Consider the following 26,666-nt stretch of genomic DNA (forward strand, 5'->3'; position numbering starts at 1 on the left):
CTGCCGAACAGGGAGCCCGATGCGGGGCTCGATCCCAGGACCCTGGGATCATGACCTGAGCCGAAGGCAAACGCTTAACGACTGAGCCACCCAGGTGCCCCTAAACTCCCTAATTTATTGGTCACGTGTGCATATGTTATCTTTTGTTTGTTTAACAAGTGTTTACTGGGATATGGACATGAGACAAGGGTCTCAGGGAATCTAACAGGGAAAATCTGAAAGCAAATACAATGCCACACTGAGAACTATACAACAGTGGATGTGTATATAAAACACGGCAACAATATAGAGACTTAATTCTGCTGTCATAAAAGCACTCGCAGAAGTGACGATTGATGCCTGAGTGAGTTTTGAAGTATGAATAGGAGTTCACCAGGAAGGAAAAACACAGCAGATGTTTTCCACAGAAGGAAGAGCATGAGCAAAATTTGGGAGACCCGACATAGCATCATTTGCTTCTGGAGGCGATGTGTGGATTCAGGGTTTAGATTCCGGCAATGCCTGCGGCCATGTTACACAACTCCCTAAATGCCAGTTTCTTCATTTATAAAGTATAATAATCCCTACCTCTGGGGTTGTTAGGAGAATTACACAACATTATAGTACTCGGCTCAGCTGTATAGTAAGAGTGAAACAAACTTTAGTCATCATTATTATTACTAGTCATGCATCAGTGAAGTGTGAAGGGGTCATGGTAGGGATGAGTCTGGGAGAAATCAGGGGTCAGATCATAAAAGGCTTTGATGGCCATCATAAGGAAAATGGACCTTACCTCCTGACAGTGTTGGAGAGCATTTTATTTATTTTTTTTAAAGATTTATTTATTTATTTGAGAGAGAGAGTAAGTGGGGCAAGGGGCAGAGGGACAGAATCTTCAAGTGGACTCCCTGCTGAGCACAGAGCCTGACATGGGGCTCGATCTCACGACCCATGATATAATGACCTGGGCCAAAACCAAGAGTTGGACACTTAACCAACTGAGCCACCCAGGTGCCCCTGGAGAGCGTTTTAAATGACTCTGCCATGTCAGTGATCAGATCTGTGTCTCAAAGAGATCACATTACTCATTGTGGGTACATTGTGTGTTTTTCACCTATCCAGTTAAAAACTACTAAAGGTTTTTTATGCCACCATAGTACTATGCATCTAAGAGCCTACACATAATGTGCCAGTTTGATACTGTTGAATTTTCCACTTCAAAACTTCTCTGAATTGTTAAATTGCAATAAAATAGAGAGGGGCAGGTCCCGGAAGTAAAGAAATAACTAGGAAGTTGCTGCATTAACCTAGACAGGGGTGACCTCAACAATTGTCCAATTACCTTTAGAAGAAAATTCAAGTTCCTTACGGCATACAAAGCCAGCACAATCAGACCTTATTCCCAGTGCAGCCTGCCTCCCTCTAGTCTTTCCCAGACCCTCGTTCTAGTTACCTAGAACTATTTGCTGGTCTTGAAATATGCCTTTCCCTCTGTCTCCCTTGCATAGTTTCTCCATCGGCACTGAATTTTTCCCTTTCCCACCTACTTCCTACACTATTTCTTCGAACTCCTATTCATCCTTCAAAACCCAGCTCAGATTTCATCTCCCCCAGGAAACTTTCAATGGCAACTTGCTCTTTTAGTCTGGAATAGATGACAATCCTCTATGTTCCAGAGAGCATCCCATGCTACTTCTATCAGAGAACTTATTAAAATCACGTAACATGTTTCTTACCAAGAAGACCTGGGTCTTTCATCTCTGTAACCTTTGTGTTTAGGCCAGTGTCTGGCATGTAGCAGATGCTCAATAAACATGAATAAGTGAATCCATGTCTCTTGTTTGCCACCATTTGACCATTGTTCTACTTATACCTACTTGGGCTCCTTACGGCTAAGAAGTGAGTTCTGTTAATGGATACCGTTGAAGAGTCAACCCTAAAAAGAAAATCCTTGGTTGCGGGGGCTATAAAGTCTTGGAAATTGCGAAGGTCTACCCTAGGGCCTTAAAAGGGAACAGCACAGCTGGTGTATGCTTTTGTAGCCTCGAGAACAGGCAAAAGACAAGTGACAAACAGAGCACAGGAGGCACCTACTTGTCCCGCTGGGCCAGGGCCTCAGTGTATTGGTCAGGATTGACTCGGTCCGTTGGTACCTCATCCCTGTCCTTGGTGACTCCCTTCAGTTTCTCTGAGAGCTCCAGGTTACACTCTTTCTCTGCTTCCACCAGAGCTGCCATGCGTGCAGCCTCATTCTTTGCTAGCCTGGATTCCTGCAAAAAGAACAACAACTGAGAGACTGCAAATACCCCCCTAGGTTAGGAGCCCAAGACTGTGGACACTTGGATGGGTTGGGGAAGGAAAACAGGGAGAGAAAAGATGAATGCCAGGAGGCAGAGCAGTAGGGAAATAGATGAAAGGGGGCCCAGGGCCATGGATCTCTGGAAGTCCTGCTCACCTCCTGCAGAAGTTGGATCTTATTCTCCAGGAGCTCGTAAACATGCTCCGTCTCCTGCTGTCTCTCCTCAAACTGGCGCCGGAGCTCAGCTTCATTATGGCTGTTGAGATTCTCCACATCAGCCCTGAAACCACAGAGCATTCGCCAGTCAGAGCCAGCCATATAATTTAGCAAAGGGACCCGTTAAGGTTGTTTCAATAATTCAGAGTCACACTGATGAGAAAAAAAAAAAAAAAATGAAGCATTTTTCCCTCTGCAATTATTCGTGGAACTGCTTTTTCCAAACTTTTCAGGTAATCTTTCAGGAACTCTAACTGTTTTTATTGCTTGTCAATCAGAATATACTTGAATTCCTAGAGGAGGCTTCATTATTGCTATCGCTTCAAGAGGAAGCTCTTTCATTTGGGAGGTGGGCAGTCATCAAATGGTTCAGAATTCAACATCCATGTTCATCTGTCCCTGGTCTCTTCCATTAGACTGTTCCCCCAGAGTGCTTTGCTAATTTCCTGTCTTTCTTGCTGTTTGAATTTAAAGTGTTCCTTCCATTTAGGGTGCTGGGACAGAATATCCATTTGGACAGCCACAGAAATGCTCTCTTCCTTTATAGCCAGTAACCCACAGACTGTCCTGAATCTGGGCTATCTATCCAGTTTTCCCATGGCCCCATGCAGAGAATAGAAATTTAATCTACGAAGCTCAGGGTTCTGGCCCAGCTCTGCTTCTCTGATATCCTTAGGAATGAGTGTCCAGGCACTCGCATGAAGCGGGTAAGGTGTCACCAGCTTATTTATAGCTAACGACAGCTGCCCTTGATGTCTGAGGATTAACAATTTGGAGGCAATATCAGGTGCTGAATGATCTTAATTCCGGTTTGGTTTTATTCCTATTTTAAGCCATTTGTTGAGAATCATGGACCACCTTCTTGTTCTCAAGGCAGAGAACAATACTTTGCCTTCATAGATTCATGATAAATCAAAGCTGCTCTATCCAAGCCCAGTGGTACTTTAATATTTGACCCAGAAGTCTGTGTCTGTGAAGACCAAAGGGGGCTTTCCCAAAGATTCTAGGATTCTTCGGTTGATAATGGACACTACTCAGCACCATCTCAGAGGCTACATTTTCTTGAGTTCCCATATCATTATACAGATTGGGGGTGGGGGTAGAGGGTCTTGGTTGTACAAGGGACACAACTCAAGAAAATAACTCAAGACCTGTAAATAGGCAGACTTCAAGAATCATCAACTTTGACTTCATATTCCTTGACAAATGCAACAGACAACAGCTAACTACAATATCTTGAGAATGGAAGTTATACATTTTCTGAGTAACTCGGCAGGGAATGCCTGATTTAATAGGCTACAGCTGTTGTAAAGTCATAAGGGCGTTGAACTTGATGCCAGAGATGTGGGCTCTGCCACTCATTTGAGAAGACTTTAATGTACCTTAGTTTTCTCATTTCTAAAAATAGGATAATGCCACCCAATTAAAAGTTGAACGAACATAAAACATGTTTTAAAAGCATTACACAAATCTCAAAATTTATTTCTCAATCGTAAGTTTTCCTAAAGTCTATTAGCTCATTTAATGACTTAGTAAGTCTTTAGTAATACCAGCATCGTGTGTACAATCGAGTCTGGTTTTGAGTATTCTGATCTTGTTGGACTGTCATCCTAAATATCAAGAAATACTGTAGAGACAGAAGGAATGCCAGATCAGATTAAATGTATACAGATCCCAGAACAGAATCTAAAAATTATTTTTAATAGCAATTTTAACAATACTTGTCATTAAAAACAAAGGGGTTTTTAATGATAAAAACTATAAATTATAAAAGTAACCATTTTAACAATACAAAATTACGTAAAGAAAAAAAGAAACAGGTCTTCTCCCCAGCAAAAACTCTAATCTCATTTCCCTGATACAAGTAATGTTGAAGAGTTTGGTATATAGCCCTCTAGTTTTGTTTTGTTGTTTTTTTTTAATGCATAATCAAGCAAACACAGGTAGACACAGAGGGGACTGTTTGTCTTTACACAAAGGGGCTTATACCGTAAATATCACTCAGCACTTTTCCCCCTTGCTTAGTCTATCAGGGACTTCCCACCAAGATAATAATATAGAGCTAACTCATTCTTTTTAAATGATTGCATAATATTCCACAGTATGTTTATATCAAAATATCTTCAACCATTGCCCTCTTGATGGATAGCTATTTCTAGTTTTTTGCCATTATAAATAATGATGCAGTAAACATCCTTCTGCATTTATTTTTGAGGGATAGATTCCTCCTAGAGATTATTTGGTCAAAGGTAATATGTATTTTTCACTTTGGTAGGTAGTACCACATACCAAAAATGTTGCCATAATTCAAACTCTCACCAGCAGTATCTGAGAGTGCCCACTTTCCCCCAAATCTATGTCGGCCCTTGACGTTATTAGCCGATTGTTGAATAGGAAGTTTATAATCTTAGGCCCAGTGAATTTCTGATCCACCTCAAGGTCTGTCAGATTTAGTAACAGAGAGAGCCAAAGGGAAAGAAAGCACATTGTTTCAGTTTCTCAATTGGCCACAGCATTCACAGGCCAGAGTTGTTAAGGTGAAGGAATTTGGCTCCAAATCTACTGTTCTCAGATTAATAAACCAGACTCTGGAAAGAACCAAGAGCTCAACTGGTTCAAACTGCAACTCACCATGTTTTATCTAGATGCTGTTTCTTGTCCTGGAGTTCTCGTTTCAGGCTCTCTACTTCAACCTTCAGCTCGATGTTCTGAAAAGCACACAGGCATTAATTGTCATTAACTGCCACAGACCCTCTGTCCTGGAACCAGGTTCCTACTTGAGTCTTGCCTTGGTCCACAGCTTCTCATCTTATCCCAGCCTTCTTCATGACCCATGACATAGATGAGATTCACATGGATCAGTAACCCAGTCAAGGATGAACGGACTATACAGCTTCGGGATTTCCCCGGAGCTACTTATCTGTTCTCCCAAGCCATTCATTCTTGCCCCTGGATGATGAACGCCACCAAAGTCTGTTTGTTGTGAACATTTTCTGTGCTGATTTCCCACTCTTCACCACACACCAGGCCATTCAAGCTGTAGTGGACATTCCGTGGACAACGTTTCACCAAATCTCTGTTCATACTTTACTTCTCCTGGGATGTTTTTATTTCCTTTTTGTGTTTGTCAAGTCGTAATTTGTTGCTGTTTCATCTTGACAAAAATTGTCTCCTTCGATTTACCATAAGAATCCCCTATCACCTTAAGCAAATGCAATTTATGAAAATGCAATTTAACGATAAAGGCAGCATATTGCTTTCAAAAACGTTTGCAACATGATTTCTTTAAATAATTAAGTCCCCAGTTATATTTAAGATACGATTCTATACTTGAATTAACTTGGCAAAAGTTTCCAGGTCCCTCATTTTAAAGATAAGGAAATTGAAACTCAAAGACTTCCTCTAAGATAAAAACAATGCTCCAGCATTTCAGCCAGACACCAGCCCAGGAAGCACTGCTAATTTTTGCTTGATTTAGTAGAATGTGGTAAATTATAGAATTAGGGAATGTGCTACACTAGGCAGTTAAGTACAGTGGTCAAGAACATAGGCCCTGAAGGTGAGAAGAGGAGTCGGCAAGCCACCTGCCCTCTCTAAAAGCCTCAACCTCCTCATCTATCAAAGGAGGATCATAATGGCACCTCTCTTATTAGGGTGTTAAGAAGATTGAATGAAATAATGCACTAAACGTACATTGCACAATCCATGGCACGCAGTAAGCATTCAGCCAGTGTTAGCTGTTATTAACTATAAAAACAAAAATTTACCCTCTCTAGGGTAGGACTGCTGAACTTCTCAACCAATCACATGTTAAGCTAATGTCATGTCATGGAAAGGAAAGAAAATTACTACACCAAAGGCAGGCTATCCCAGACACCTGCACACAAATACATGCCCGATTTGAACAGTCTGCAGGTGAGCTTTATCCTTCTAACATAAGTAGAAAAGACAAAAGAAAAGCAGGGAAAGAAAAGAAGAAATAGGAAGGATGAAAAATAGAATTAATTCTCCAGGCTTTGGCATCTGGTCCACTCAATCAAACAGACAATTAAGTTTATGAGGCTCACACAGAACTGCTAAAATAGTCTCATCTCCACAAGATTAGATCCTAAATCTTATGATCAGTTATTCCAGTGGATCAAAGTACTTTCACAGGTGTTAGAAAATCTACCCCACGGAAATGCGAGTACATAACCAACTGACAGCACTGCGGTCTAACCCTTCTGTAACCTCTTTCTGCAGAAAAATCTCTGCGTGGTTTATCACATGTATTCATTATCCATTAGCAAATATTCATATGTAAATTGTCCAATTCTAAGTACAGCTGGAGTGGATCCCAAATTAACTCCATCTGCTTATCACCAAGTCTCGTCAGCTCTTGGTCAAGATATCTGAGGAAATTTCTGTACTCAAGAAAGGGGCAACTGGGCTGGCAGGGAAGAGAGCCTTTTTTTCTACATGTCCCCAGAGGAGTATTCACCCATCTAATTGAAGGAAAAGTTTCACTGATGAAGCTAAATTAAATGACTGGAAATACAATAAACCTTCATTATGTTAGTACCTAGAGCTTGAGAACTTGGCTAATGATGAGTTTATAGATTAACTGTGTTTAATCAGACTTTGTGTCGCAACTTGTCTTGTTTCCGGAAAAATCACGCCAGTGATAACCAATTACCTAACTCCTCTCCAAGGCTTCAATTTTAACTCTACAAATTGATCCACTGCTCATAACTTCATATTCATGCAAATGTGTGTGTGTGTGTGTGTGTGTGTGTGTGTTTTAATTACTCTTCAAGCACCTTGAGGACAGGAACTATGTCTTATTTTATGTCTCTCATAATTTGCTGCTGGGGTAAGTGCAGGCACTTAAAATAAAAGAACAAAAAGCTTGACAGCATACAGTCATTGATAAAATCAGCAAGCAAAGTATGTGTTAGAGATTAAAGGTTGCTGGAACCAAAGTTCTTCCCATTGAAGTTCTTGACCTCAGGAAGTTCTCAGTGTAGTAAGATGTGAATTGGGATCAGTGAGTGAAGGAAATGGATATCACATCTTTGCAAGACAGTAGGTTATAAGCCAGAGAGGAGCACAGCCTTCCATAGAAGAATCCTTATCTGAGACAAAAATAAATATGGCCAGATCTCACTTTAAATCAATTCTGTAATTCAAGAAGAAATAGGTTAGCAGGAAGAAGAGTCTCAAAATCTGTGAGCAGACCCTCTTATAATTTGTGATTATTCAAAGTGAAAACTAACTCTAAGTGGGTGAGTTTTATTTTAAAATCTTTTCTTTTTAGAATCGTATCCCTTCTAAGGAAAAGTGTAGTTCATAAATATTTTTTGCATACAGAGTAAATTTCTTTTCCGGACCTCTCTGATATCCCTGGGACAAAGCCGTAGCTCTATAAAACAGGGTGAAGTATTGGCTATTTTCATAAGGAGTTCAGTGTGTCCTGACCAAGAGACAAATGACTGGTCCCTACAAATCCCTAGAAACGCATTTTAGTAGCTTACCAGTGAGTTATTTGTAGATGAAGCTTCTTTCCATTCACCCAGGTTTTATTTTTTATTTATTTGTTTTTTTTAATTTTTTTAAAGATTTTATTTATTTATTTGAGACAGAGAAAGAGAGCACGAGCGGGGGAGGAGCAGAGGAAGAGGGAGAAGCAGACTCCCCGCTGAGCAGAGAGCCCAACGTGGGACTCGATCCCAGGACCCTGAGATCATGACTGAGCCACCCAGGCACCCTCCATTCACCCAGTTTTAAAGCAAAAATAGAACTCTAGTGAGTCTAAATATTTGGTTCTGTCATTAACTAACTGTGTGACCTTGGACAAGTCATCCCCAAACTTTCTTGGTTTTATACAATTAATTTAAATCAGAGCCTCTCCCTCCTGCCCATAAGAATTATAATCAACCCCCATTGCTCATCCAGGTGATGTGAGACACCTAGCCAGAATGTGTTCAAATGCAAAACGTCAAGTCCCTGGAACCTAAGGTAGAGGAAAGACTTTATTCAGTCCCTGTCTTTCTATGTCATCCACTAGCACCGTGAAGCCCCAAATTAGAACACAGGTTGCCCCAACATGTGACAAGTGTCCTTCATTGTCAGGGAAAGGACAATAAAGCAGTGTCTTCAACCTCAGTAACCAGAAGATTACAAGACAAGGGCATTCTTCTGCCAGAGACGGCCTTAGTGTCCAGTCCCCCAGAGAGATGGAAAAAAACAAGCGGAAAAGTTTCGGCTTCTACAATACAAAGTACAAGGATCCACATCCAAATAACAAAACTCCTCTATTCAGGTCACTCTTTCAAGCCCTACCCATGTCAGTCCTTACCAGAGGCCTGAAAACAATACCATTTCCTTCCTAGCCCAGTTTACCTTGGTTAGACAAACACGGACTGAATCCACACTGAGGCCGTGGATGGGTTCTCAGGTGATCGGGTATTTGGACAGATGCAGCCAGGGTTCGTGTGTGTGTGTGTGTGTGTGTGTGTGTGTGTGTGTGAAAGAGAGACAGAGACAGAAACGGTGCTCATTGGGAAGAGGACAGGGTAGCTGACTTGTGAGATTTGTATTTTCATCCAATTCTAGTACTCTAATAGGTACTAGAAAGAGCAAGGCAGTCACAACCATGGTCCTCAGGGAATTTGCAGCCTGTAAAGGCGATTAACCAGACGATTATAATAGAGTGTGATAAGCAGAGGAGACCTAAGGGCACTGGGCTGGCTCAGTTGGTAGAGCATGCAACGCTTGATCTCAGGGTTGTGAGTTCGAGCCCCATGTTGGTATAGAGCTTACTTAAAAATGAAATCTTTAAAAAAACAAAACAAAACAAAACACAGAGGAGACCTAGCATCAGATAGCTGAACGGGAATGCACGCAGGTGGGAGGTATAAATGGCAGCAGATACACAATTCCTGTTAACTCCTAGCTCTAGCCTACAAAGAAATTACTCCTAGACTCAACTCATGTACGTCATAACTTGGGTTGCCCTTCCTCTCAGCTCCCTCATTCTAATCTTTCAGGGAGGAGGCCTCTAAATTAGAAACTACAGAGCTGCTGAGGGAAAATAAAGGAGGTGGTACTCAGGGCAGTGTATGTCGAGGCCGCTGGTAGGCAATAGGCTCAAGTGATGGAATGTAGAAAGGGCCCACAGCGACCCCCTGGCCAAATACAGACAGGCCCCTCAGACGACCTACCTCAACAGAGCCATAGGCCCTCACTGACCGTGAGCTTTACAACCAGGCACAGTTCCCAAAAAGGGAAGATTCCATAGGTTGCCATGCCTTCTCATCTTCCCCCTTTAAAAACAGCCCCGACCACTGCCTCCTTGCAGAGAGTCTCTCCTCTGCTGTCCTGCTCATGACTCCCTTGCGGTGGAGTCAATAAACTTCTATCTCCTCTGTTCTGCCTCAGCTGAATCCTTTCCCCGTCTGTGCCACCGGCTTCCACCCAATCATCGCCCCACATCTGGGGGCTCCCGTCCGCTCGAGAGACACCCATTTAGACACCACAGTGTAGAATTTAGAACTAAACCGTCCTGGGTTCAAATACAAACTCTCTCACATTGTATTAGGTTGAATCACATGGAAGTGCAAATATTCAACCATTTTTTACAGTTTCACATAGTTTCACATAGTTCATCCTCTGCATTCTAGAGGTAAAACACGTAAGCTAAGTTTTACTTGCTTCGGGTGCTAACAGCACTACGTTTCAGGGATATTGAGAAATTAAAGGAAAAGATGTAAGTGAAAATACTTGACATATGGTGGGTGTTCGATAAACATTAGTTTCCCGAAGGGAGTAAGATGCATGAATCAGGAAGGAGAGAGAGCTCTTTCTGGCTAACCCTGAGTTTAGGAACCCAAGGAAAGATAGATGAAAATGAGGTGTCTTGGGGCGTCTGGGTGGCTCAGTTGGTTGAGCGTCTGACTCTTGATCTCAGCTCAGGTCTTGATCTCAGGGTGGTGAGTTCAAACCCTGCATTGGGCTCCCTGCTGAGCATGGAGACTACTTAAAAAAAAAAAAAAAGTGTCTTTGGATTTTGATGGTGGGGGAGCCTATGGTGGGGGGGGTGGATAGGGAGTATATGAGAAACCACTGTACCTTCTGCTCATTTTTGCTGTGCACCTAAAACTGCACTAAAAGACAAAGTCTATTTAAAAATATGGGAGAAAATAGGAGAGGTGTCTTGGGCTTGTTTTATTTAGACTCTGAGCTCAGAGGTCCCAATATACACACTGCCTTGGTGTTCACACTGATCTGTAACTTAAACCCTTTTCAGCCACCCTTTAAAAATCCTGGTGGAGTCCCAGAAGCCTCAGTTGATCTGACCCAACTGAGCTGGCAAGTGAGAAAACATACACATAAATACCAATGATCTCAGTGATTTTCTCCCCCTCCCAGCACATTCCTTAGCAGGACGAATCTCTCTCACTTGGCTGGAGCCTCTCTGTTCACAAATAGGCCTGGCTGGGCTTAATTTAGCAAAGTGCAGGCCTCTTGTGAAAGCCAGGGGTGAGGCTAGAGCCCCTGCGATCCCAGGACACCTTGTGTAGAGACAGGAACGCAGCCCCACCAAAGGGGCTGAAAGGATTATTCAAAATGATCTGTTTCCCTCAGCTATTCGGGAACAGGAGCTCAGCGGAGCCATCCTGTGCGTTCATTGACTTCTCTTTGGGCAGCAGGTATAGAATTGGGATAAGTAAAAATTTACTCTAGAGTAAAAAGTTTAAAAACTATATTAATTTTTCTATAGATACATTGGTGCTCAGGACACCAATGGCTTACTAAGTATTTTAAAGTTATCCATGGCTTCTAACATGATCTGACATTCATGTCCAAATTCAGCTCTCAATTCTGGATTGACACTTGCTTTGATGTATTCTCCAAAAAGGATAAAGCCACTCATTGGTGTTCTGCAAAGTGCAGGACGGAGTCCATTGCTCACCCCAAAGCTTGCATTACAAACTGGAATTGAAGTTCTAACACCGGGCAGTCACTCCTCCGAAACCTCTCTGTGTCCTGAAGCCAGGTGCTCTGATCAGGCAACTCTTCTGAAATTGTACCTCTGCTTGGGACCAGGGACAGTGCTTAGACTGTAGACGCCAAGCTGTGTGGTGCAGGACGGCAACCACGAGCCACATGGAGCTACCGTACCCTTAAGATGTGACTAGTCCAAACTGAGATGTGCTGTAAGGGTTTCAAAGACGTAGTACACGGGGCGCCTGGGTGGCTCAGTTGGTTAAACCACTGCCTTCAGCTCAGGTCATGATTCCAGAGTCCTGGGATCAAGCCCCGCATTGGGCTCCCTGCTCATGCAGGAAGCCTGCTTCTCCCTCTGCCTGCTGCTCCCCCTGCTTGTGCTCTTTCTCTCTTTCTCTCTCTCACTATCTCTCTCGATGTGTCAAATAAATAAATAAAATCTTTAAAAAAAAAAAGACATAATACACACTGGGTTGCAAAAACTAGCCACAACGAAAGCATATATAAAATCTCAATAATTTTTAAATATTGACTTCATGTTGAAATGATAATATTTTAAATATATCATTAATATTCATGCCATGCGTTTCTTTTTACTTTTTTTTGTAATGTGGCCACTAGAAAACTATAAAGTACATTTGTGGCTCCTATTATATTTCTTTTTTTTTTTTTTTTAAGATTTTATTTATTTATTTGTCAGAGAGAGAGAGAGAGAGCACAAGCAGGGGGAGCAGGAGGCTTCCCGCTGAGCAAGGAGCGCGATGCAGGGTTTGCCGATCCCAGGACCTCAGCCAAAGGCAGACGCTTAACTGACTGAGCCTCCCAGGTGTCCCTCCTATTACATTTCTGTTGGACAGTGCTGCTCTATAAGATGTTAGGTAAAAGGTGTACTGGTTTCAAGTACATTGCATGAAGACGTGCTCTGACCTGCATCACAGTTAGTTCTGCGGCATAAGAGCACCTTTCAGAGTTTTTATGGGGTTATGGCATTCATCAACCAACAAAATACAGAAGTGACTCCTGCTAACTACAAGTGGAGCAAAACTATCTAGGGGGGTGATAAGAGTAACTGAACAAAAGTCAGATCACAGGGGCGCCTGGGTGGCTCAGTTGGTTAAGCGCTTACCTTTGGCTCGGGCCATGATCCCAGGCTCCTGGAATCTAACCCTGAGTTGGGCTCCCTGCTCAGTGGGGAGCCTGATTCTCCCTCCCCCTCTCCCTCTGCCCATCCCCTCTCTGCCCCCTTTGTGCTCTCTCTCACTATCTCTCTCTCAAATAAATAAAACCTTAAAAAAAAAAAAAAAAAGCCAGATCACAGTACTACCCAAACTACGTTCAGACACTAAACAGCAAATGTCAGGAAGGCAGGGCCCCCTCTGTCTCCTCATCATTGTGTCCTCATCACTAGCACAGTGCCCATACACAGAAGATGATTATATATTTATGAAACAAAAAGATGTTGTTCAAAACAGAAATACAACCCACTCAAACGATTCTCACTGTCAAGAATTTCCTTGTCTTGGGGCGCCTGGGTGGCTCAGTCGTTAAGCGTCTGCCTTCGGCTCAGGTCATGATCCCAGGGTCCTGGGATCGAGCCCCACATCGGGCTCTCTGCTCAGCGGGGAGCCTGCTTCTCCCTCTCCCACTCCCCCTGCTTGTGTTCCCTCTCTTGCTGTGTTTCTCTCTGTCAAATAAATAAATAAAATCTTTAAAAAAAAAAAAAAAAAATCTTTGACAAAAAAAAAAAAAAAAAAAAGAATTTCCTTGTCTTACACTTTCCCAGTTCGCTGGCTTTCTACTTCTGCCAACCCTCGGAGAGACTGCTCAGTTCTAGGATGTTCACCTGGAACACCAGCCTCTGGACCTCTCAGGGGGAGGAAATAGCAAAGGTGGTCCCCCTTCCACCTTTTCTGTACAGACGGGCCTCACCGGCAACTTCTGGGTGTTTGCAATTGATCAACAAAACTTACTAAGTTTCTATGATTGGGCTCAGCACTGTTGAAGATTATGTTGAAGTTACAGAGGAAGTGTGAGATCAATCCAACCCACAGAGTGTTTCTAATCTAGAAGGAGATAAGAAATGCATACATGGGAAGATGATTACCAGCTGGGGATTAAATAACAGGTGCCAAATAATGCATCTGAACTGTAATTTCGGGAAGAGCAGAGAGAGTGAAAGATATTTCAGGCAATAGGGGTGAGGAAAGGCCCACCCGAGCAGATGCAATCTGAGTTGGACTCTGAAACCCAAGGAGGCTTTGGATAGGCAGAGAAAAGGGTACAGGTGGTCCAGGTGTGAGCACACACGAGGGGGAGTGACTCACTCCAGGAACACGTGTGCAAATATACAGTGTGAGAATAAAGCTTGCTTCCGCTTCATTAAGAATATTGAAACAACTGGAAGAAAACTGACAGTCTCCTACCACCACATCAATCCATCCACCAGCATCTATGCTCACACACTCTGTCTTTCCACTTGTGACCACAGATCGACTGTCCATGCTCCTGTCTAAAGCCAAACCTCCCACCTACGCATTAGGTCTCATTCTCCCTACTGCTCAAAAATAACATCCAGAAAGTCTCCCCTCTCTCCTCTACCAATATTTCACTTTCTACTGGAAAATTCTGTTGGTATACAAAAGTGCTATTATTCCTCTATCTTTTAAAAAAATCTTCTATGGACCCCATACTGTTACCAGTTACTGTCCTGTTTCTTTGCTCTCCTTTGCAACAAAACTCCTCAACATACTGGGTCACACTCACTGCCTTGACTCCTCCTCCTGTTTGTTGTTAAACTAATGCAATCAGGCTTTTGCCTCCACCAGTCCACCAAAATGATGACTCTAATCAAGATCTCTAAGGGCATTTCTGTTGTTAAATCCAAACGTCAATTCTTAGTCATCATATTACTTGACTACCATTGGCATTTCAAAAGGTTGATCCCCCCCCCATTACACACTTCCTTCACTTGGCCTCCTCAACTCCAGACTCTTGGTTTTCCTCTCACTTCACTGGTTGCATCCTCTCTTTCTCCTTTGCTGGTTCTCCCTCCTTCCCCCCAACTGTTAACATTAGAATGACCCACGGCTTAGCCTTTGGTCTGTTTGTCCTCCCCCTTGGTAGGTCAAACTCCCTTGGTGATCTCATCTAGTCTCGTGGCTTTAAATACCAACTATATGCTGATACCTTCAATATTTATACCTCCAGCACAACCCTTTTCCAACTGCTTACTTGATATTGCCACTGGCAATGTTCAACAAATATCTCAAACACAAAATGTCCCAAATTAACTCCCACTCTCCACCCTCAAACCTATTCTATACATAGCCTTCCCTATCTCAATTATGGCAGCTCCATCCTTCCATCTGCTTAAGCCAAAGCCCTGGGGTCTTCCTTGATTCCTTTCCTTCTTTCATTGGCTCCTTTCACAGCCAATCCATCAGCAATTTTGTTGGTGTTCCCGTCACTGTTTATCCCCACGACTGCTATTATCTTAGTCTGATCACCACCGGCTCCTATGTTAATTACTGCAGTGGCTTCCTAATCACCTGTCCTGGCCTGTATTCTCGTCCTTCCACAGCCTATTCTCATTACCATAGCCACAAGGATCTTTTCAAAAGTCAGATAGGACTCATTCCCCTGCTTAAAATCCTTTAATGGCTTCCCTTGTCACTTGGAGTAAAAACTAAAGTCTCTAAAATGATCTACAAGGGCCCTTTACCTCTGAGGCCTCACCTCCGAACATTCTCACCCTTTCTCATGTTGCTTTGGCCACAATGGTTTTCCTGCACTTTCTCTGCCTGGAGTGTTCTTCCCCGTTACCTGTTTGGCTAACTTCCTCCTTTCCTTCAAGTCATTGCTTAAAAATCATTTCCAATGGCAGAGCTACTTTGGAAAACAGTTTGGCAGTATCCTATAAGTTGAAATAGATGCTTCTTGTGTGACCTAACAATTCCACTATGGGGTATTTAACCAGGAGAGATAAAACAAAGACTTGGATGTGAAAATTCATAGCGGCTTAATTCATAATAGCCAATCACTGGACACAACCCATACGTTCATCAACAAGTAAATGGAAAAGCAAATTGCATTATATTCATATGATGGAATACTACTCAGCAATAAAAAGTGATGAACTACTGACATAACAACATGGATAAACCTCAAAATCATGGTAAGTGAAAGAAGTCCTATACCAGAATATACACTGTATTATTCCATTTATATCAAATTCTAGAATAGCAAAACTAAGCTATAAACAGAAAGTAGATCCGTGGTTTCCTGCAGCTAATGGTGTGAGAGAATTGGCACCAGTGGGACATAAAAGCAACTTTTCTGGGTGATGGAAATGTTTTACATCTCAATTGTGTCATGGTTGTGGTATGGTTACAGACATTTGTTCAAATTCACCAAACTATACACTTAATACAACTGATTAAACAAAAAGATCAAAGGAAAATAGAAATGATAAAGAAAGTGGCAATGCAAACAGCCAAGTGCAAAGGGTAAGCAAGGAGCTCAGCACAGAGACCACCAATCTGGGATGCCTTCATTGCCTCAGGTCAGCCCTGAGGACTATAAATGTTGTGAGGGTAAAACCCACTAACATGTTTATTTACTTCCCTTTCGATTTCCTCTCTGCAAAATAAGTGGGAGGACTGGACAGACTCTAACATGGTTCCCCATGATCCTTGTCTCCTGGTGTTCATGCCTTTGTATAATCCCTTCCTCTTGAGTACGGGCAGGATGCATAACTTGCTTCTAATCAATAGAACATAGCAAAGGAGGGGCGCCTGGCTGGCTCAGTCAGTTAAGCGTCTGCCTTCAGCTCAGGTCATGATCCCAGGGTCATGGGATCAAGCCCCACATCGGGTTCCCTGCTCAGCCAGGAGTCTGCTTCTCCCTCACCCTCTTCCTGCTGGTCCCCCTGCTTGTGTTCTCTCTCTCTCTCTCTGTCAAATAAATAAATAAATAAATAAATAAATAAATAAGAACATGGCAAAGGTGACAGAATGTCACTCCTGTGACTATGTTAAGTTTTAAGACTCCGTTTTGCTAGCAGACTTGCTCTAGAGCCTGCTGACTTGATGAGATAAGTGGCCATATGGGGCAAGCTCACATGGCAAGGAACAGAGGTGGCTTCAAGGAACTGTGGGCAGCCTCTAGCTAATACCTAGCAAGAAGCCAGGACCCTTTGTCCTACCACCACAAGGAAATAAATTCTGCCAACAACCCACATGAGTTCAGAAGCTGATTCTTCCCTAGTCGAGCCTTCAGATGAGAACTTGGCCTGGCCAATATCTTGGTTGTAGCCTAGTGAAACTCTGAGCATAGAACTCAGTGAAGTCCTGCCTTTACTGCTCACACATAAATGGTGAGATAATAAATATGTATGTGTTTTTAAAATCACTTTCTAAAAATGGCCTTCCCTGACCACTTTTTTTTTTTAAGATTTTATTTATTTATTTGAGAGAGAGAGCACAAGCAGGGTGGTAAGGGAGGGGCAGAGGGAGAAGCAGACTCCCCACTGAACAGGGAGGTAGATGCAGGGCTCGATCCCAGGACCCTGGGATCACGACCTGAGCCGAAGGCAAACACTTAACCGACTGAGCCACCCAGGCACCCCCCAACCACTTTTTAATACTGCAACCTTCCCTCTACTCTTACACTTTTTGACCCCTTACCCTGCTCTACCTTTTTCTTTTTTTCCCCAAGAGGGCTTATTACTTTCCAATATTGTACATATTTTATTTATTTATAATATTTACTGTTCTTTGTCTGTTTCCTCATGCCCCAGAATACAAATTCCATGAGGATAAGAATGCTAGTCTGTTCTGCTCATTGATATATATTCCAACCACCTCCAATAGCATCTGGAACATAGTATGTGTTCAATAAATAGTTTTAAATGAATGAGGCCTAATGTTTAGGTTTCAACTAGGATCAATCTATTCTAATTGTCAGCAGAAACAGAGCACAACTAATCACCATCTGTCACAAACTGAGACATATCAAATCTACTGTTAGGTCACCTCTGAGTCTGTTCTTCCCCAAATTAAAAAATCCAATTCCATTGCCTTTTTCTCATAAGCCTCATTTTTCTGATTTCCTCTGAACTGGAGTCCCATACCAGACTCCGCACAAGTCTGACAAGACAGTGTACAGGGATAAGGGCAGTCTGGTTCCTATTACATTCCATATGGCAATTTGCACCTGTTTCACAAGGAAAAATGAGGTCAATGCCACCTCTCAGTGTACATACATCAATGAGACAACGCCACCTCTTCCTGCCACCATCTTGGTGAAAGCCACTATGAAAAGAGATAGCATTTTACTAGAGCTCCTTCTTTTCTCATTGGTCAGTCCTAAGAGGCATCATTTGCATTTGAAAGAATGACTAACTTTAAATTCTAAAGAATGTGCCAAGGCCTTGCTTACTAACTGAAGAATCAGGCCCTGGAGCTGCTGGGCTACCAGGTACATGCCCTGAGGCTATGTGAGGCACAGCCAGTCCTGTGAAAATTGGGGACAAGACACCAACTTCCTAGAGCTATAATATGGTTGAGATTGAAATATGTGTAAAATGCAGAGAATGGTGCCTGGCATGTAGTAAACACTAAATGGACATCCTCCTCCCCTGGGCTTAAATGGGAAGCATTTAGCATTTAGTTTCCCTGTGTCTGTGTGAATTTTGGGGGAAGGGAGAGAGGATATGGGACAAAGAAGGACAGAAAGGGCCTAAGCGTGGGGAAAACACTGACACCAGAGACAGGACCAGTCCCGGGTCTAGAAACTCTACCTAGAAATAGACAGAGGAGGAGTCCTCAGGCTGTTTTTCCTCATGACCACTTATTTTCCTCCAGCTTATATCAAGACCCTTAGGCACTGGGGACATACTCTGGCACTTTGAAGAAGTAGGGGAAACAGAGAAAAGAGGGGCGAGAGGGCGCCTGGGTGGCTCAGATGGTTAAGTGTCTGCCTTCGGCTCAGGTCATGATCCCAGGGTCCTGGGATCAAGTCCCGCATCGGGCTCCCTGCTCAACGGGGAGCCTGCTTCTCCCTCTGCCTCTCTCTCTGTCTCTTATGAATAAATAAAATCTTTAAAAAAAAAAAAAGAGGGGCGAGAGAAAGTAGGAAGCTAGCAGTTGAGGGTAGAGAAAGCCTCAAGTGGAGTTCCAGCTGAATCGCTAACTGTAGCGATTCAGGCCATCCCCCCTATGTGGCCCCAGCACACCCAACCTTTCTACAGCTGGAGGGACCCCTCTGCTCTCACCCCAGTTACTACTATCACGACTCTGCCTGGGTCCTCTGAGACTTGAACAGGTTTGGCAGCAAGTTGGGCTTCTCCACAATCCCACAGCCGGGAAGGGATCGGAGAGAAAGAAGAAGACTTCGAACGAAAACTGCTCCCCGCCTGTAAGAGATCTGCTCCCCTGAGCTCCTGAGGTCCGCTGTCTTCATTTGAGGCTCCAGCTCTGGACACAGAAGTTCCTGACTTTGGAGTGGAGTGCCAGCAACACACCTTGTCACCGACTGAGTTGTGCAGGTGGGCAGTACAAGACTGTTTATGTTGAGCATATACTCAGCTTGACTAGAGAGAATCTGGACAGGGAGGCCCACTGCCGTAACTCTGAGAGGGGCAGCCTCAGAGAGAAGCTCTGAAACCTGCCAAGAAAGGTGCCCTAGAAGGATCTGCTTCCTTCTGGCCCTCAGCTAGGACCTAGACTCTCCTTATGCAGCTCCAGGCCGTGGCTCCCCTGCAGGCAGCCTCCTTTCCATTTCCCCAGGGGCTTGGAGGAGGGCTTTCCCCCTCAAGCCTCTGTGCAGGCTTTCTAGAGCGCTGTGTGCCTAGAGAGGTGGCTTCCTGCCCTTCATGGCAGCAGGGCCTGGCAGGAGATCGGGAGATGAAAAGCTGGCTTTACAAGGCAGCCAGGGCCTTGCATTTGTTCCCAACCTCTTTCAAGCCAAGTTTCCAAATAACAGGGGTGGTAACTGCCCAGTGCAGCCCAAAGTCCGTTCTAAAGCTCCTTGGCAAAAAGCCACCTGACCTATTACTAGGTTTCCACAGAACGGCATGTACCAAGTTGGAGCACTGTCTTTTGGTGTGTGGGTAGATTAGCTGCTATTTAACATGATAGGGCAGGTTCCTTTCCAGGCTGCACCAGCCCCCACGATGCGCCTTCTCCATGTATAACAGATCCCCACTTCTCTGTGAAGTTGAACTTGCTTACATGAGATGGCAAAGGCCAAGAGCAGGAAGCAGAGCAAAAAAAAAAAAAGTTCACAATGACTTTTGGAAACGTAAATGACATAAATGAAACTCCTGGGGAAGGGGTATGTAGGCTGAGGAAATAAATATTTTCTTTTGGAAGCGCACACAGATTACAGAATCACTTATCTGTGAATTGCTCCTGCTGTGTAACATTCTATTTTAGCCCAGTAGTGCAAAGGGGAAGAAAGTCTACACTTGTGACAAGTATATAAATCCCTTGAACTTTTGTTGAAGACCAAGGAAGTCACTGCAAATAGGTGGACAGGTAGCAAGGCCTCCTGGATTCTAGTCTCAACTTGACCATTAGCTTGTTCTGTGACCTTAGGCAAGTGACTTGACTGTTCTGGGCCTCAGTTTCCTTTCTCGAAAATAAATTAGGGAAAGCTAAGTGAATTATTATTTTTGCAACTTTTCTGTGAATCTACAATTATTTTAAAATAAAATCTTTCCGAAAAAGTAAACGTGTTACCATGGGATCCAATAATTCCGCCACTGGGTATATACCTAAAGAAAATGAAAACACTAATTCAAAAAGATATATGCATTCCTATGTTTATTGGAAGCAGCCCAAGTATCCATCTATACATGAATAGATAAAAAGATGCAGTATACACACACACACTGAAATATTACTCAGCCATAAAAGAGAATGAAATCTTGCCATTTGCAACAACATGGATGGATCTAAAGGATATAATGCTACGTGAAATAAGTCAATCAGAGAAAGACAAATACCACATGACTTCACTCATATGTGGAATTTAAGAAACAAAACAAACAAAGAAAAAAAGAGATAAAAACAAACTCCTAAATACAGAGGACAGGGGAGCCTGGGTGGCTCGGTCGTTAGGTGTCTGCCTTCGGCTCAGGTCATGGTCCCAGGGTCCTGGGATCGAGCCCCGCATAGGGCTTCCTGCTCAGCGGGGAGTCTCCCTCTCCCTCTCCCTCTGCTGCTCCCCCTGCTCATGCTCTCTCTCTCTCTCTCAAATAAATAAAAATCTTTAAAAAAAAAAAATACAGAGGACAAATGTGGTTGCCAGAGGAGAGGTAGGTAGAGGGGTGGGTGAAATAGATAAAGGGGATTAAGAGTACATTTATCATCATGAGCACTGACAAATGCATAGATCAATCATTATATTGTACACCTAAAAGCAATATAACACTGTATGTTAGTTACACTTGAATAAAAAAAATTATTGTTGGAATTACATCGAATTTACAGACAAATCTATCTGTGGAGATGTATCATAGTACCCAAAAATTTTTGATTAATCATACTACTTTTAGTTTCTAAGTATAGAATAATCAATTTTTGCTATTAAAAATTCTTATCAACAAAATGTTTTGTGATTGTTTATGCTGATAATTCTCCAATTTTTCTGAAATTTCTTACATACAGTGTCTCATCCATAGTAGCAACTGAAAAACTGCCCTGAGGGGCCACAGGGGAGGGAATGAAAAAAGAAAAAAAGAAAAGAAAAACTGCTCTCTATCATGTTACATGCTAATAAGCTTTCTCTATTATACTATATATTAACTATTTATTAATTTTGTTTTTATTGAAAAAATGATTTAATTTTATAAAGTATAAATGGATTTTTTGGTCCTCTAACAAATAAAATAATAATTGAAAAAATAAGTAAAGGGGTTATATAAATTATCTCCAAGATCTTCTCTGGCTCCAAACTGTGATTCTGTGTTCTTGTTTATCTCCCTTCAGGTGAAAATAAGTCTCTTTCCAGCTATCCAAAGATATTTGTGCCCACTCTTCCTACCTCCGACAAGACGTTGATTAGCCCCAGCTCAAACCTATTTTTTTGCTTTCAACATATCCCGTAGTCTAGGCAAAAATTGAATTCTCCAAAAGCACATTAAAAACAAACTGAGGGTTGCTGGAGCAGAGGAGGGTGGGAGGGATGGGGTGGCTGTGTGATGGACATTGGGGAGGGTATGTGCTATGGTGAGCGCTGTGAATTGTGTAAGACTGATGAATCACAGACCTGTACCCCTGAAACAAATAATACATTATATGCTAATAAAAAATAAATAAATAAAAAGGAAAAAACACTCCATCCATATCCACTTTGTTCCTGTAAACAAGCAAATTCATCAAGTAGGGAAAAGCTGTTTCTGGCAACCCATGCTCACAGAATCTCAGTTTTTGCCTAGCAACTGGGCTAATTATAACTCCGGCTACCTGGTAACAGCACTAGATTTCCCTGACATTGGCTGGCAGTTTTAAAGCCGTCTCAGCTCTGCCGGCCCCTCCTGTACTGAGAAGGCTTTTGGAGGAGCTGAGAGACCGGGAGACGAATGCTAAGTGAGAGGGTGCTCAGAACCCCAGAACTTCAGCGCTGGGAGGGATGTTAGTGACCATCCCGGTCCAGCCCTCTGATTTTACCCATAAGTAACCAGAGGCCCAGAAAAAGTGACTTGTCTTAGCCAGGAACCTAGCAGTCTTCTTGATGTCTTTCTCTTAATCTTTCCATCCCATCTATCACCCAGTCCTACAGGTATTTTACCTACATATTTCACAGATCAGTTCCCTCCCCTCTGCCTATTCCCGTGGCCCTCATCATCTCTTGTCTGGCCGGTCCTGATGACTTCCTGCCTTATCTTCCATCCTCCCCACGCACCAGAAGGATCTAGCGTGTTGCCTGCTGCTTAAAGCCCATCAGTGGCTCCTTATCATCCTCAGGATAAAGTCTACAGTTTTTAAAAATGGCACAAAGATTTATGTCCCACAGACTCTTCAGCATCATTCTGTGTCTAGCACTTAAATTTAGCAACACAAAACGACTTATAATTCTCCACGCATTCCATGTGGTTTCTTGCCTTTGGCATTTGCTTCTGGCTAAAGCCCTTTCTTTCCACCTCACCACCCACTGACTAACTAATGATTACTCTCCTTTTGAAGACAAAGCTCAGGCGTCATCTCCTCAAAGAATCCTTTGTAGATTTTCCTTCCATCTATTCTGTTCAGTTGGGTTAGAGATGCCTCATTTGAGTTTGCTTATACTCTGTACACATCTCTTTTACTGCTTTTTACCACACCCTATCACTTGTGCTTTACTCATCTTCGAAGCCCCAATTTCCAGCACAGTACTCAGAATACAGTAGGCACCCAATGAATGTTGATGAATGAGCAAATGGATAAATCCAAAGCTCCCCATGATCTATCCCCTGCTTATCTTTCCAATCTCATCTTACTACTGCTACAAGCCCTTGAGACCACGTTCTAGCCCTACAGAATGACTCGAAGCATGGCAAACACAAAATGCTTTTTCATGACTTTGTGCCCTTGTATATGCTGTTTCTTTTAAGATCCTCTCCCCATTCCTTGTTGTGTCCTTTTAAGATTCAGTTCGAACTTCACTAACTTGCAAAGCCTTTCCTGGGGGATTTTTGTCATTCTCCTTAGGACTTTAGAGCAATCTTACATGCCTCTATGGTAGCCTTTTTTTTTTTTTTTTAAGATTTTATTTATTTATTTATTTGAGAGAGAGAGAGCACACAAGCAGGGGTGGAGGGGGAAGGAGCAGAGGGAGAGGAAAAAGCAGACTGGCCGCTGAGAAGGGAGCCCGATGTGGGGCTCGATCCCAGGACCCTGGGATCATGACCAGAGCCAGCTGAGCCACCTGGGTGCCCCTATGGTAGCCTTTATTATGCCATTTTTATTTATTTGATATCTTTCTCCACCAGCATCTGGCACAGTCTCTGGCATATAGTAGATAGTCAATAGACGTTTGAATGAATGAATGAATGAATGAATGAATGCATGTGTGCAAACCTGAGTAATTGAATGGCCACGGTGATAAGGCAAACAAGGGAAACATTTGAGATAGGAATTTAGAATGTCTACTTCTATCAGTGTGTAAACTTAGATGTACATAACCAATAGGAAGAGGAAATAGCTTTATAATAAGCTTATGCAGAAATACAAATTTTGTAGACACAGTTAAGGAGATAATTAGAAATGGATTAGAATTAAATTAGACTCCAGAATTTAGTTTTAGATTTATTTTCTAGTGATTGGAAGAAAAGGTCGTAAATATTCAAAGAAAAAATTTTCTTTTTCCCAACAGGCAAGTATTAGGACTTCTAGTGAAAAGCTCTTAAAAATGAGAAAAGTTGGGGCACCTGGGTGGCTCAGTTGGTTAGGCATCAGACTCTTGGTTTCGGTTCAGGTCGTGATGTCAGGGTCTTGAGATCGAGCCCCACGTTGGGCTCCACACTCAGCACAGAGTCTGCTTGGGATTCTCTCTCTCTTCCTCTCCCTTCCCCCTCTCACACATGCACTCTCTCTCTCTCAAATACATAAGTAAAATTTAAAAATGAGAAACACTGTGTTAAGCAAAAACAGAAAATAAGTTGTTTTTGGTCAAAGCTTCCAGAATATTTTAAAGTAACTATAACAGTTATGGGAAAGTTGCTTAAAATTTCTTTTTATTGTAGTAAAATATAAAAAACATAAAATTTACCATTTTAACCATTTTTAAGCATACAGCTCAGTGATATTAAATATATTCATATTGTTGTGCAACCATCCATCTCCAGAACTTTTTCCCCAACTGACTGTACCCACTAAACAATAACTCCCCGGGACGCCTGAGTGGCTCAGTCTGTGAATCGAGCCCCGCAGGGAGCCTGCTTCTCCCTCTGCCTGCCACTCCCCCTACTTGTGCTCTCTTTCTCTGACAAATAAATAAATAAAATATTCAGGCTGCTTCTACCCTTTGGCTACTGTGAATAATGTTGTTATGAACATGGGTGTACAAATATGTTTGAGTCCCTGCTTTCTCTTCTTCCAGGTATATACCTAGAGTGGACATGCTGGATCATATAATAATCCTATGTTTAATTTGTTCGAGAATCATCATGCCATTTTCCACAGCAGCTGGCCAACATATGTTATTTTCCAGTTTTTTATTTCTTTGTTTTGTTTTTATAGCAGTCACCCTAATAGCTGTGAAGATTAAACATTTTTTAAACCAAGAACACAAATACCAGTTACAACTATGTAATGACGGAGTCTCCCTCCTTTCTTCCTACTTCTACTCCCAAAAAGAAGAGGAAATGGACAAGCATGCCTTACAGACCTCAGAAAGCTGAGAACGAGGAATCACACACACAGCGTGCGCACACACGGGCTACATTCACACCAGGCTTCCAGAGAACTATTTAAAATAGTTTGGCCAAAGTCGTCCTGATTTCTCTTCTCGCTACTTATTTATTTCTCCGTTCCCTACTATGCATATTTCTTAGACTTCACATAAGTGAAACATAGAGGGAGATAAAAACCTTAGCAGCTAACTAAACAAGGGTTTAAAGGTTTACTAAACTGTAAAAAGAAAACAAGAGTCAACTCTGTTAAATATAAGAAGAAAACCATTCACTGTGTAAGAGCAACTGCACCGTCCCTTTAGGCAATAACCCGAGAAGGTGCGTCCGCGCTCTAGTAGGTATCTCCAGGTATGCAAGATTATAGTAACAATCCTTTACGTTGATTTAACACATAACACATTAAAACAGGTTTGTATATGGGGAGGAGGGCAGGACAGGAATTCGTGCCTCTATTTCAGGAAACAGAGGCTCAAAGACGTTATGGACATGACCAAGGACACGTAGCAAGGAATATTCAGAACTCAGGTCTTCTGATTTGAGTCCAAAAGTTGTCTACCTACATTTTGCTATCCCTCAAAGATAGTAGTCTTTCTCTAATAGCTTTCCGTTGCTTCAAGTCAAAGTTCCTAAATTGTATAGCTCACTGGAGTTCCTATATTCAACTACAAAAAAAAAGATAGTTCTTAAAAAGCAAAAAAATAAGGGGGGCCTGGGTGGTGCAGTCAATTAGGCATCCGACTCTTGGTTTGGGCTCAGGTTGTGATCTCGGGGTGGTGAGATCTAGCCCCACATCAGACTCCAATATTTTCTTTAAAAAAAAAAAAAAAAAACACAGAAATTTAACAAACCCAACCTTTCCTATTCATTCTCTTTGAAGGAATATTTGTACTTGAGGGTGACAGTAGATTTGCTGCAATATGGACACTTGGATTATATTATGTTATTTACGGGCAAACTAAAATGGAGAATTAAGACAAATAGGACAAATGGTCCCAAATCCACTATTGAGGAAAAAAAACTGACTTAAAATAAAAAATGATTGGACTTATCCAATAATTGGACTTACCTGGGCAATTTTTTCATCTCTCAATTTGTCACAATAATGGCAAATATTTCTTGAGGGCTTACTATATGATAGGCATTGTGCTGATTTCAACTAATTGGCTCATTTAATTCTCCCTCAGATCCTATAAGATAGGTGCTATTACAACACCCACTTCAGCTCAGAGAAATTATAGTATTTTCCCAAATTAACACAGGTAGCAAGTAGTAGAACCAAGATTCCTTCTCAGGTCTGTTGGGTTCAGCTTTTAACTATTATGCCCAGTGACCACAGGATAGTAGAAATGATGAAAATTTAGGAGGCAAGTAAAGTCAATAGGCTGTTTATCACAATTTTTAAAACCTGCTACAGAAGTACGCTATGTATAAACTTCAAAGTTTAAAAATAAATAAATAAATAAACTTCAAAGTTTGCTCAGGAGAAATATCATCCAATCTCAAAGATGAGAAAGCACAGCTCAGAGAAGTCAGGAAGTTTAAGAGGCCGATATATAATGAAATACAACTCTTTCAACTCCTATCTAAATAAAGGCCAAAACCATTTTAACCTTCTAGTATCAATAATGTCATACTTAAACATTGACTCTACCTGGTCCAGGAGGACGACATTCAGTTTTTCCTGATGGTTTTGTTATTGGATCTGGCCCTGTCAGATTTTAAATTCCATTCTTAAAAGGGAGCCTTAAATTTTTTTAAAGCAACCTTGTTGGGGCCGGGGCGGGGCGG

At 42.2% G+C, this 26,666-nt stretch overlaps 1 protein-coding gene across 10 annotated transcripts in view; it reads right to left on the reverse strand.

The window, feature by feature from the left end:
- The window catches only part of PDE4DIP (phosphodiesterase 4D interacting protein), a 205,742-nt gene that overhangs the window by 101,670 nt on the left and 77,406 nt on the right, over window positions 1-26,666 (reverse strand). For all 10 annotated transcript variants that reach the window (XM_078072541.1, XM_078072540.1, XM_078072545.1 and 7 more), the window contains exons 5-7: window positions 5,126-5,202; window positions 2,435-2,558; window positions 2,074-2,249 (exon numbers count right to left, since the gene is read on the reverse strand). In XM_078072541.1, the coding sequence (XP_077928667.1) occupies window positions 2,074-2,249; window positions 2,435-2,558; window positions 5,126-5,202 (377 nt within the window). The remainder of the gene's footprint in view (window positions 1-2,073; window positions 2,250-2,434; window positions 2,559-5,125; window positions 5,203-26,666) is intronic.

The sequence above is a fragment of the Halichoerus grypus genome, chromosome 5 (genome assembly GCF_964656455.1).
Source record: "Halichoerus grypus chromosome 5, mHalGry1.hap1.1, whole genome shotgun sequence".
NCBI classification, from domain to species: Eukaryota; Metazoa; Chordata; class Mammalia; order Carnivora; family Phocidae; genus Halichoerus; species Halichoerus grypus.